Source organism: Rattus norvegicus, chromosome 5, assembly GCF_036323735.1.
Source record: "Rattus norvegicus strain BN/NHsdMcwi chromosome 5, GRCr8, whole genome shotgun sequence".
Lineage (NCBI taxonomy): Eukaryota > Metazoa > Chordata > Mammalia > Rodentia > Muridae > Rattus > Rattus norvegicus.
In genome coordinates, this window is record NC_086023.1 from 147104976 (window position 1) to 147117724 (window position 12749).

Below are 12749 nucleotides of genomic sequence, written 5' to 3' on the forward strand. Positions count from 1 at the left end.
AATTACTTAACTCTCAGACAAGGCCCATGAAAGGACAATAGGGCCCTACGTCTCCATTTGTTAAACCTCATTGCATTTCCTCCTTGCATTTCCATTGTGATTGGCAGGTGGCACGTGGCACGTGTTTCTCAGACAGCAGCTCATTTCTTTGTAGAGTTAACCACGATGTCTAATACAGAATCCTGGGCTACCCCTGGCCTGCTGCGTCACAGTGCAGCCTCTCCAGTGGTCCTTGCATAGAGGGCGGTTTGCCCTGAACTGCATTTTTGGTGTTTGTTTTTTGAGACTGGATCTCCTGTTTCATAGTCTGGCTTTGAATTCACTAAGTGGTAGAGGACGACCTTTTGAACTTCTGACTCCTAAGTACGACAAGGGTGGCCACCACACTGGATTTTTTCAGTGCTGGGAACCAAACCTAGCGCTTTGTGCATGCTGGGTCAGTGCAGTACCAGCTGAGCTGCGTCCCCAGCCTGTTTTGTTTTGTTTTGTTTTTCAGCATAATTTGAATAATTAGCAGTTCAGAATAATTTGCCCAGTACTACACAGTCACCCTGGGCCTGCCAGGATCCAGAAACCTTAATTACGCTGCTGTGGTGGTGAGAGAGGGGTGTGCAAGTCCATTTGAGCAGAATGTACAGAACAGCAGCAGACTTCATTTCTTACTGATGACTTTACCATGTTTTCAATAGTACCTGGAAGAAACCATGCCCACGTATGTTTAAAGTAGTTGTCACACTGTAAAAACTGCACAAAGGCAAGAGGAGGGAACTTTGTATGAGCGGGACCAGGACATAAACAGAGTTCTTTGGACTATAGAGTCTGCTGTCAGCACACGGAAGTGTCCACAGGCAACATGTAAACAGAGGCACAGATGTGTTCAGGAATGGTTTGAAAGGCTTTAATTTTTTATTTTTTAATTTTTTGGGTTTTCCAGGCAGGGTTTCTCTCTGTAGTCCTGGCTGTCTTGTTTTTAGGTTTTTTTTTTTTTGTTTGTTTGTTTTTTGTTTTTTTCGGAGCTGGGGACCGAACCCAGGGCCTTGCGCTTGCTAGGCAAGTGCTCTACCACTGAGCCAAATCCCCAACCCCGTTTTTTTTGTTTTTTTTGTTTTTTTTTTTAAGATTTATTTATTTTATTTATGTGAGTACACTGTAGCTGTCTTCAGACTCACCAGAAGAGGGCATCGAATCCCATTACAGATGGTTGTGAGCCACCATGTGGTTGCTGGGAATTGAACTCAGGACCTCTGGAAGAGCAGACAGTCAGTGCTCTTAACCACTGAGCCATCTCTCCAGCCTCCCTGGCTGTTTTCTAACTCTCTCTGTAGACCAGGCTGGCCTCAAACTCAGAGATCTGCCTGCCTCTGCCTCCTGAGTGCTGGAGAAAGAAGGCGTGAGCCACCACTGCCTGGTGACCTTAAAGGTTTTTATTTTTGAGACAGGGTCTCACTGTCTTACAACACCAAAAAAAGGGAATGCGCTACCATATCTAGGTAGTTTTTAATTTTTAAAGATTTCATGAGTGTTTTGCCTGCATGTATGTCAGTGTCTGACATGCATGTCTGGGCCCTTGGAGGTCAGAAGAGGGTGCTGGATTCCCTGGTACTAGAGTTGTGGAACGTTGATTGCCATGTGGGTGCTTAGAATAGGATCAGGGTCAAGACTAGCAAGTGCTTTTAACCACTGAGCCGTGTGTGTGTGTGTGTGTGTGTGTGTGTGTGTGTGTACCTGTGCACGCACAAGTAGAAACACCTTGTGATTGTGAGTTGGTTCTCTCTTTCCATCATATGTGTTTTGAGGATCGAACTCAGGTTGTAAGACTTGACAACAAGCGTCTTTACCCACTAAGCCATCCTGCTGGCCCCTGTATTCCACAGAAACAGTGGATTGGATTTGATCCACAGGCAATAGTTATCCAGCTGCTGACTTAAACAAGAGGTCTAATAATATTAGGTATCAACTTGATGTTCTAGGCAACAGGGACTATGTAAGAAAAACACGCATTATTCTTGGAGGTCTTTAAACTCCCTCTGCTATTGGACAGTAAGCATAGTTAGCCTGTTCTATGTTACAAAGTAAATGCAGTGTGAAGAAGAGCAGAGGGAAGGGGAAAGGAGGTGATGGAAAGGAAGGTAGAGAGCGCCTAGCTTGCAGGAAGCCTTGGGTTTGATCCTCAGCACTGCGTAACCTAGCACCTGTCTCACACTGGAATGGCTCACTTAGAAAGGAGAGGAATGAGAAACTACACAGCGAGGTTGAAGCTGGGACACTTCAGACCCTGTTTAGAGAATTGTTAATAGGATAAAGTGGGCGTGTCAGCTAGGTGGTGCTCCACAGCCTGTAATCTCATCCCTCTACGGCTGTGAAGCAGAAGCAGATGCTTATGAGCTTGAGGCCAGCTTGGTCTAGGGCTAAAGTTTCTCGGGGAGAGGCAAGTCAATTCTTTTTCACCCTTATAGGAGAGAGAGAGACAGAGATGCAGACACAGAATGGGAGCAAGCAAGCACAAGCAAGCACACCCAGGCATGGATATAGACGTCAGAACAGCCTCTCTAGAGCTTTCTCTCTCATCAGCCCTATTTTTTATTAAAAATAAAAAAAATAAAATAAAAAAGACAGTGTCTCATCCCTGCACTCGGGAAGCAGAATCAAGTTGATCTCTTTAAATTCAAGGACATCCTGGTGACAACCAGGACTATATAGTGAGACCGTGCTCCAAAAAAAAAAAAAAAAAAAGACAGGTTGGTCTAGAAAAATCAACTCAAGGCTGATCTTGGGACTCCTGATTCTTCTGTTTCTGCCTCCCAAGTGCTGGGGAACACAGAATATGCCACCACAGCTGGTTTTATGCAGTCCTGGGAACAGAGCCCATGGCTTTGTTCATGTAGGCAAACACTGGGCTATATCGCTAGCCCTGAGTGTATACAAGTATGTTGTGTTGCTGGGGATCTTATTAGACTTGGGTATGAAGTAAGGTCATTGAGCCCAATTAAAAGTGGTTTATGGAAGACGTTGTACATTGTCATCCCCTTTAACAATAGCACAGGCACAGTGCGCCTAGCCAGCCTTCTTCAGACACTCCCTCCTTGTCACATGGTGCTCATTATGTGTGGCTCATGATTCCAGGCTCAAGCACGGACATCAGCGAGGACTGGGAGAAGGACTTTGACTTGGACATGACTGAAGAAGAAGTGCAGATGGCACTTTCCAAGGTGGAAGCCTCTGGGGAGGTGAGTAGGCCTAGTTAGCAGGACAAGCATGGACACTAGGGTAGAAGTGCTTTGCCAGCAAACCTTGCCAGCCTTCAGGGCAAATCCCTACGTCTGTCTGAGCTAATGCTCTTGGGAGAGAGTGAGGTTGTACAGTCAAACCCCTAACAGCTACCACTGGGCTCTGCTGCTCATCTGTCCCAGGAGTGAGTCCTGACCTTAGCCTTAGCTCTGTATCAGTTACCCAAGGAGCAAGAACCACCACGGTGGCACCTATGAGAAGCGCAGGGAGGCCACTGCCTCGAGCAGATAGGCCTGGGTTTGATACAGGGAGAAGTAGAGATGCTGAGCCCTGGCCTGGCCGTGTGACCTAGGAGACCTTAGCGAGTTCCTGGCCTCAGAGGCAGAAGGCCTTGGGCTGGGTCATTTAACATCTGTCTTAGAAGCTGTAGTGAGGGAAACCATGTGAGCACTGTAAGTGGGGTGCCTGTCATGATGTCATTCAGTAGACATTAGGGCAGTAGTTTAAGTTTGGATGGGCCTTTATTCTTAACTAACCTCCCCAAATCAAGAGTTGACCCAGTTTCTGCCAGAAATGACATGGCATACTTGTAATCCTGCCACTCGGGAGACGGGGGGCAGACAGAGCTCTGAGTTTTAGTTCAAGGCCAGCCTGGTCTATATAGTGAATTCTAGGACAACTAGGACTACACAAGAGATTTGTCTCAAAACAAAACCAAAAGAGGTAGTCAGTTTAGAGAGACTGTCTGCCTGTGAGCCTCAGTCTGTGTCTGTGGCCCTCTCTTTCTCTTCCTCTCTTCCTCCCCCCATCTCTCTTTTCTTTCCCTCCTGGGTGGGAAGGCCCAGGTTGGCCATGAATTTGCATCATTCCTCCTGCGTCAGCCTCCTGAGTGCAGGGATTGTAGGCATGGCTCAGCGATGGGATCTGGTTTTCATTTTGAAAAGCTGGGGGATGGGGGGATTAATGTACTCACTGTTACAGAGGCCTCCTCGATGTCCTATGAAGGACTTACTAGCTTATGTCTTAGCTCTCTTTAAATCTGAGTGAGCTTGGCTGGGAATATGGTTCTGTGGTAGAGCACTCATCAAAGCATTTAGGAGCTCCTGAGTTTGATCCCCAACTCTGAGGAATATGCAAACATACAAGAGCTGACTGCCAGGACAACAGAGCCCCACTCAGGCCCTCTGTGGCAGCAGTCAGCTGAGAACAGGCCAGCAGTGATAAGGAAGAGCAAACTCGAGCAGGAGGTTAGAGTGCAGAGCCCTAGAAGATCTGTACAAAGGGAACATACTCCAGCAGGAGGGAGGAGTGTCCATTCGGTCTGTGACAGGAGCAAAAGTCCAGACTCCCTAAAACTTTAAAGTTAACAAAAGAGGGAAACGTTTTAGCTGGCTGGTGATGACTTAGCCCTTCAATCCCACCACTCCAGGAGCAGAGGTAGACAGGGTCTCTGTTAGTTCAAGACTAGCCTGATCTACACAACAAATTCCAAGACAGCCAGGGCTACACAGAGAAACCCTATCTCAAAACCAAACAAACAGAACAACCAAAAGCAGACATCAGCACTTGCAGCCCTGCACCCGTCTCTGAGAGTTCTCGGCTTTGCTCCAGAGATGAGTGTGCTTAGTGGAGGTGTTTCCTTTGGATCTGAAGAAATCAAAGCAGCAAGCTTCTCTCAGGCAGCGTGCATCTGTGTTACATTCCCAAAAGCCAGGGATTGTGGGGACAGCCTGGTCCAGTGGTCGCCTGGCTCAGTGGGGAAGGTGGGCTCTGGGCGTGACTCAGTGTCCGTTCTATCTCCTCACCTTTGCAGCTTGAAGATGTAGAGTGGGAGGACTGGGAATGAGGGGAGCCGGAGCAAGCAGCTCCCCCACCCACGGCACATCCCTCCTCCCTCGCTCGATCCTCAGTCAGCCTTGGAAGACACTGAGAATGTCCCCACAAATGGCCTCTGCCATCCAGAACTTCGAACATATTCTGGTGGCTCCCTGCTGGCCCTCTGCTCACACCTTGGAAGAGCCTTTTTAAATACAGATCCAGAAGTCTGATTTGTGCCAACCTTAGGATGACCTAAGGCGAGGACCCACCCTGCCCCCATCACCGGAGAGCCTGCATTTCCCTGCTATTGTGGGGATCCCTACTGGGAAACCTCCAGGGGGCAGCTGTCTCCTGCAGAGACAAGAGCTGAAGCCCTGGTCTCTTTGAAGACAACACACACTACCCCATAAAGCTAGTAAAGTCAGCAAGGAAGGCCATGCCACCTGCCCTTGGCTACCCAGGAACACTGGACGACGGCTTCATTCCTGTCCCAGGGAGGAAGGGGCAGTCATCTCTGGGACACCTGCCTCTGGGATCGCCATCCCAACCATTTCCCATTCCTGGGAAGTCCTATGGGCTCAGAATCCTAAGACCAAACCTTAACTCTTCTCCAGTCCACACCGGGATATCCCTACACCTTCCCAGGGCTTTTATGTCACATGCACCCAAGTCCTTAGCCCATCTGTGCCACTGCAAGAGTCTGCTCTTGTATTTCCCTCCCTCCCCAGGAAGGGAGGAGCCACTTTCAGGCCCTTCGGTGTGTTGCCTGGTAGGATAATGGCTCCAAGCAGCTACCTACCTACCTTGACTCCCATAGCTTAGGACAAGTCTGCTATGAACTATATGTAGTGAACAGAGAGGAGTACTCACAGGCCAGCCCCTCCTCAGCCCTCTGTTCTTGAGGGGATATGCTGGGATGAGCATCCTGAGACTATCTCCTGCAGAGGCCCTCCTTCCTGAAGACAGTCAGCCTGGGGCTCTTACCATCCGGAGACAGTGAGGGCCGCATGAAGACCTGGTGCACAGATGCTGCTCTGGTGATGCTGTATGCTGGCACACCCACCAGTGACTCATTTAAAGGAGCTTGGTCAGGACGCTATGAATGGTGGGCACTTCAAACCTTCAGTGAAGGGGATAGGGTGGACAGAATGCTAAATTTTTTTTGATGGGATGGGTTTTTCTCTTTGTAATTATTTTAATTAACCTTTTGGTTGTTTGTGCAATATTATATATTTTAAATTATAATGCATCTCCCCAGAGTATTTTGTAGCTGGGAAAAGAAAAAAAAAAGTAAAGAAAAAATTCTAACAGCTGTTAGTTTTGTAATTAAAAAGGAACAAAAATAAAAGAAGTTTGTCCTGAGCCTTTTACAGATTTGCCATAACAGCATTAAAGTGATTGAACAAAAGCCAGAAGTGTCTGGGGATGTTTGTCCCCCTTGGCAGAGGTTCTCACAAGTGAGGGTGTGACTTCCTGCCTGGAACTGGGAGCATAGGTGGGATAGCCTGGGTCCTAAGGATGCTCCTTGTCTCCTTCCTGACTCAACTTGGCCTCTGGTTTGAGAAAGGGATGGGCCCAAGCAGCTTCTCACCAAGCCGAGGAGTCAGGAGGCCATGTCTGCATCCCAAACATGTTTGCTTTTATTTGGAAGGCAAGTCGTAGCCCCTGGGTGGCTCCCCGGGATCATGTTTCTCTCCTCACTTCTCCCTGCCCATTGATGTTAGGGTCTAACTTAATGAGCGCTAACTAATCACCTATATGAAAATCATTTGAGAGCCATTAATAAAGGAAAAATCTAAAGAAGGCCCTTAGTTCCAGCAAGGTCTTTACAGGGAAGGTAAGAGGCCTGTGGGGCCGCAGGAAGGAGGTAGACGTGAGCTGTGGGATAAGTGAGCTTAAAGGGTAAAGTATAGATCACCATGTTAGAAGCGGGTTTCCGTTTGCTTTCTCCCCCTACTTTATTGGGGAGGACTTGCCATTGCTTGTATCAAGTGCTTGCTAGCCATGGGTGCCAACTAACTTCTTCGATTGAAGGCCGGAGTATCATATCTGGTTCCAGGAGCCGCTTGAGCAGGTCCTGGCATTCGGTTGAGATGCCCAGATGGGTGGGGAAGGACACCCCCTTCTGCTGCTGCCACAGCATCTTGGGGATATCTGTATCATCAAAAGGTAGGCTTGCGCAGAGCATTACATACAGGACCACACCCATGCTCCAGACATCGCCTTTCTTGCTATCATGGGGTATGCCCTGTAGCACTTCAGGGGCGGCATAGGCTGTGCTGCCACAGAAGGTCTGGCTCAGCTCCCTGCGTGACTTGGGTAACACCTTGGCAAAGCCAAAGTCGGTCAGCTTCAGATTGAAGCCCTGCAACAAGGCGTTCTCACACTTAAGGTCCCGGTGGGCCACACCACAGCCATGGCAGTAGCGAATAGCCTCCACCATCTGGCGGAAGAGGGCCTTGGCCCGGCTCTCGGGCAGCGGCCCTCCGTTCAGCACACAGTCAAAGACATCCCCTCCCTCAGCCAGTTCCATCACCAGGTAGATTTTTCCATCCGCTGATTCCAGCATCTCATACACCCGGATGATGTTTTTGTGGTCCAGGGTACGGACAATCTGGAGCTCCCGAGGCAGGAATCTCTGGATAAACTCTGAGGAGAAAAAGTGGGGAGACAAAAATCAAGGTCAAGGGGCTGGGGATTTAGCTCAGTGGTAGAGCGCTTACCTAGGAAGCGCAAGGCCCTGGGTTCGGTCCCCAGCTCCGAAAAAAAAGAACCAAAAAAAAAAAAAAAAAATCAAGGTCAAAATGGCCTAGCTCCTCACTCTGGACTCCTGCTTTCCAGCTTCTAGACACCCGCCACATCTAGGTGTTCCTCCTCGACTCCCTGAACAGTCTCGGGTGTCTCTAGCAGCAAATATTGCCTTTTATTACTTCATGATTAGCTCATCCTCGGAACCTCCTCCCAGCAGCCTGTGAGACCACAGAGGAGGTATTTGGGAAGGTCAGAGCTATTGAGTCCCAGTACCCTTTCAATCTTCCATCTGCGTTGGCACCAGTGCTTGCTGTCTTCTGGCCAACACCTCTTGGGACAGGAAAAACCGAGGACCCTTTCTTTACCTTGTGCTTTCATTGTGGATCTGGAAAGGTGCGAGGATCCTGGATTCCCCACATCCTTCTATTTAGGGCAGAAATCTGATTTGCTTTCTGTCATTCTGACTCAGGGAAGAAGAAATGTTCTGAGGAAAGGGCCCACCCATGTTAGCTAGCCCACCCTTCCTCCAAAGGGCCCCAGCTCACCTTCTGGCCCTCCCATCTTGTCTATAATTTTAATTGCCACTTTTCTTTGATGTTTTTTGGAAAATGCTTCTTTGACTTTTGAGTAGGTCCCTTCCCCAATGGTCTTGCCCAGCTGGTACCCATTGGAGAGTAGAAAGTCCTCCATGCTGTGTAGCGCCTCCTTCTTGTCACCCTCTCAGCTCATGCTGCCTCCACGAGGCAGCTCTACTCCACCATCGCCCTTGGCCTGCTTCTTTTCCCCCCAAGGACTTCATTCACAGCTGCCTCCAGGGCTAGAACATTCTCCGTCTGGACACAGCCACAGGTGGTGGGGAGGGAGAGGACCAGACATTTTTAAACTCCTGTCCAATTGTGATGTAAATGCTGTGTGACCCTCAGACAACATGGGCAGTGTCCCTACTTTCCCTCACCACCACCAGCAAACCCAGCATGGGTTAAGTCATTCTTGAGTAAGGCACGGAGTGGTAGCAGTGCTGGGGAACGGGCCTGGGCGGCTGTGTAGGGCAGGGATGCGGGGCTTCTCCATGTGGGCTCCGCTTCCAGGCAGGTCACCCTCGCCTCCGAAGTCCCCATCCAGCTGTTGGGGAAGAGTGCAAACCGGTCACCAAGGTGCCGTCACCAGAGCCCTCTGGCTTCAGGCCCGGGCCTTCACTAAATGCCTGAACGCTCCGGGACTGCCTAGAATTCCAGCGAGGAACAGGCTGTGTGAGGTCAGCACGCAGAGACCCGGGTCACAATGCAGTCCTCCCCTTCGACGCTGGGGCCCGGGCGCGCAGCAGACACCTGCCAGGCTCCGCCTGGACCGGAGCGTCCTCCCGCGGCCAGGGCTCGGGCAGTTGCTTCCAGCCTGGGACCGGCCTCGGCCTCCGGCAGGTAAGCCACCGCACAGGAGGCGGGCACGGGCAGGGAGCATCTAGGGGCCCAGAGCTGCCTGACCCCCACTCCTATACAGAGTGCCCCGGGGCCTGGACATGAGTGCCCAGGAGACCCCACAGGGTCGAAGATTCCCCATTGAGGCCGGAGACTCCCCTGGCCTTGCCTCCGCCCCCGAGTCCCAGGATAGCCCGGAGCCTGTAGCTACGGATCAAAACCCTGTCAGGTGAGGCCCCATCGTCATCCCCAGGGCCCTGCCCCAAAGAACCCAGGCGCATCCCCGGGCTCGCCCCAACACTATGCGCCCCCTGTCGCCTGCCGCTTTCGCCAGGCCGCTCCGACGCTGCCCGGGCTGCCACTGTCTGACGCTGCTGCACGTGCCCATCGACGTCTACCTGGCCATGGGCGGGAGCCCCCGGGCCCGTGCTACCTGAGTGCGCCTGCGCACGGCAGCTCTGCAGGAGCCGGGACGGACGAGGCCAGCCGCGGGCCACCACGCTGAGGTCGCACGCGCCGAGCACGAGACAATGATGCACATTTTAAAATAAAAGAATGATGCACATTTTAATAAAGCACAGCATAAACTGTTCTTTCCACTCCGGGCTGGCCGTGTATGTGTATCCGTCGGATCATCGGGCCCACCGGCTTCTCTGACCCAGCCAGTATCAGATCTCTCCTATCCCTTGGGCCACCTCCTCTCTTGGACCAGCCCTCCACCCGCCTCCACTTCCCTGCCCACCTTCCTCTAGGAGGTTGTCACCCTCTTTCTGGCGGTTACTACCCTTTCCCTGCAGAAATCTCCGGTTGTCAGTCTCCCCGGTCTTGGGTTCACCAATGACATCTTCGTTTCTCTGCGAGACATTGGCTGCTCAGAGCAGCTTGGGGCAGAAGCAAGAAAGGGAAAGTCGAGCAGGCGATGTAGAAAAAAATAAGAGACTGACCACAGTAACTCCATGTAACTCTCCCAAGCAAGAATTAGATTTGACTCCCTGTTGTTCTTTGTCCCCCCCGCCCCCCGTAGGGGTCAGGGGGTGACCCCATCTGTTTGGACCTTTGGTTTCTCCTAAGACTAGCAGAATTACTGATTGAGAAGAAAGTTATTTGAAAAATATGTTATGTTTTTTTCTTTTACTTTATGGGCATGAATGTTTTGCCTGGATGTATTTGCACGCACCAATTATGCCTATTGAATTCCCTGGAACCACTGTGTGGTTACTGGAACTCACACCTGAGTCCTTTGTAAGAAGAGCAGTTGCCCTTAACCACTAAGCCATCTTGCCAAAACCACCCCCACCCCCGCCCCAATTATTTTTCTTTTCTGACCTGGCCTAGAACTTTGTAGCTAAGGCTGGCTCTGAACTCAGGAGATCACCTTCCTCTGCTTCCTGAGTGCTCAGGTTAAAAGCACGCACCACCATGCCTAGCCCCCCAAGTTTCTTAGTTACCTAGTTCAGTAATGAGGAATTAAAGGACATGCCCAAGGTTTCCCCATAACGGGTAATGCTGGGACATCAAATTCCATTTCCTGAAACTAAACGCCTTAAACTGCCCTCCCCGAAGCAGAAGCCATGACAGGAAGGTCCCCAAGAAGGGAGCCTGTTTAAGTGGAACTCATTCTCACTTTGCCTTTGTTAGTCTATAGTAATAATGGTGGTGGGGTTTTTGCAAGAGAACCTTTGTAGCCTCGGCTGGCCTCTACCTTTGATCTCCCCGACTCAGTTTCCCAAGAAAAATCACGTGTGTGCAATACATCGGGCCTTACAGTTTGCTATGGTTTTAAAAATTGTTATTCTCTGTAAATATGAAGCTCTGTAACCCAAAGGTCTAGTTCAATCTCCAGTCCCTTGAGATCTAAAATGAATGAATATATCTCTCCCCTGACCCACACGAGGTGGAGTCCAAGCCCCTCTTTAGGATACTTCAGCTCCTTAAGGTCCTGTGGTCATCTCAAAAGGGCAATTTTTGATTGGTTGATTTAAAAAAAATTAAATAAACAAAAACCATACAGGTTCTCACACAGCCCAGTCTTGACTTCAAGCTCAGTAGGTAGCTAAGGCTGGCGTAGGGTGTGCCATAGGCTTGTGATACCACACGGGGTTTTATTCAGTGCTGGGGATCCAGCCCCTAAATTTGCACCTGCTAAGTGGTCTAACCTGTGCCTTTTAAACATGTTTTTCCCCCCTAAGTATCACTAAAGTTTATTTAGCAAAAAGTTTCATATGAAAATGCACAAGATCTAATTCTACATCACAATCAAACAGGCCTTCGGGAACACTGCTGAACACTCGTTAGACTTTCCAAGGCTTCTAACATGATGGCACTGTTTCCTCAGATGACCACCGTCCCGATTTGTTCAGTTGCCCTCTGCTTACCATCTCCACACACCCATCAATCACAAGTTTCATAAAGGGATCAAAGCCCCGCAGTATTCCTTGTACTTGCCTGCCACTGTTTAACATCAATGATAACTTCTTATCCATAAACTTCTTCAGTTCAGGAGGGCGGGCTTTGCTCATGGCGACTCCTCAGCTGGAGCGGCACAACAGCAAAGATAAACATCTTTTGAAAGACTGGTTGTTTTTTTTTTTTTTTTTATCTATTGATATCGTGGTGGTTTGGATGTGCTTGGCCCAGGGAGTGGTACTCTTAGGAGGTGTGACCTTGTTGGAGTATGTGAAGCCTTTCTCGGAGGAAGAGTGTCACTGCGGGGATGGGATTTGAGACCCTCCTCCTAGCTATTTGAAAACGTTCTTCTCCTATCTGCCTTTGGATCATGATGTAGAACTTTTGGCTTCTCCAGCACCACGTCTGCCTGGATATTGCCATGCGCCTGCCATGATGACAATAGACTGAACCTCTGAACCTGTAAGCCACCCCCAATTAAATGTTGTCCTTTATAAGAGTTGCCTTGGTCATGGTGTCTCTTCACAGCAGTGAAACCCTAACTTAGACGTGTTTTGCCAGCATGCATGTCTGCTCACTGTGTTCACGCACTGTCCACAGAGGTCAGAAGAGGCTGTGAGACCGTCTGAAACTGGGACTGCAGGCAGCTGTGAGCCACTGTGTGGATTCAGGGCATCAAACTCAGGACCTCTGGGAGAGCAGCTAATACTCACAACTGCTGAGCCATCTCTCCAACCCCTTTTTATTTTATTTATTTTTATATGAGCATTACAGATGGTCATGAGCCACCATGTGGTTGCTCGGATTTGAACTCAGGACCTCTGGAAGAGCAGTCAGTGCTCTTAACCACTGAGCCATCTCTCCAGCCCCCTTTTTATTTTTTTTTTTAAGCAGATTTTCTGTGCAGTTCAGGCTAGTGTGGCACTCAGCATGCTCCCAGCACCTTCTCAGGGCTGGGACTGCCGTGCACCACCACACCCAAAAAGCTCTCCCTCCCCGGGGTTCCTTAAATGCTGGGCTCTGTGGCCTCATCCAGCCCTAAAATGCTAAATCTTTCTCATTCTCTCTTTCCTCTCTGGTACTTCATTCCCTGCCCCACCCTCTCCTCAGCCTTCCTTTTCTTTAAAAAGA

General features: G+C 49.8%; 3 protein-coding genes and 1 pseudogene across 6 annotated transcripts in view; 2 read left to right on the plus strand and 2 right to left on the minus strand.

The window, feature by feature from the left end:
* The window catches only part of Bsdc1 (BSD domain containing 1), a 30954-nt gene extending 21932 nt beyond the window's left edge, over nt 1-9022 (plus strand). Inside the window, exons 10-11 of one of the 3 annotated variants that reach the window (XM_063287288.1) lie at nt 3124-3227; nt 8886-9022. In XM_063287288.1, coding sequence (XP_063143358.1) covers nt 3124-3227; nt 8886-9005 — 224 coding nt within the window. In that variant the 3' untranslated portion in view covers nt 9006-9022. 3 annotated transcript variants of the gene reach the window in all.
* Nucleotides 6969-8618, minus strand: Tssk3 (testis-specific serine kinase 3). 2 transcript variants are annotated; one of them, XM_006238925.5, is made up of 3 exons: nt 8163-8335; nt 7868-8015; nt 6980-7695 (listed from the first exon to the last, which is right to left on the minus strand). In XM_006238925.5, exons 2-3 carry the CDS (start codon nt 7905-7907, stop codon nt 7034-7036), a joined length of 702 nt encoding a protein of 233 aa, XP_006238987.1. In that variant the 5' UTR covers nt 7908-8015; nt 8163-8335; the 3' UTR covers nt 6980-7033. The 2 variants fall into 2 exon arrangements, with proteins under 2 accessions (NP_001007651.1, XP_006238987.1); NM_001007650.1 differs by lacking the exons at nt 7868-8015; nt 8163-8335 and adding an exon at nt 8343-8618 and having other exon boundaries at nt 6969-7695.
* Nucleotides 9023-9078: 56 nt separating the features above from the next.
* On the plus strand, nt 9079-10068 carry Fam229a (family with sequence similarity 229, member A). Its single transcript, NM_001109266.1, has 3 exons — nt 9079-9215; nt 9295-9441; nt 9547-10068. Exons 1-3 carry the CDS (start codon nt 9079-9081, stop codon nt 9647-9649), a joined length of 387 nt encoding a protein of 128 aa, NP_001102736.1. The 3' UTR covers nt 9650-10068.
* LOC108351143 (small nuclear ribonucleoprotein G pseudogene) lies at nt 9941-12454 on the minus strand (annotated as a pseudogene).
* Nucleotides 12455-12749: the final 295 nt, after the last annotated feature.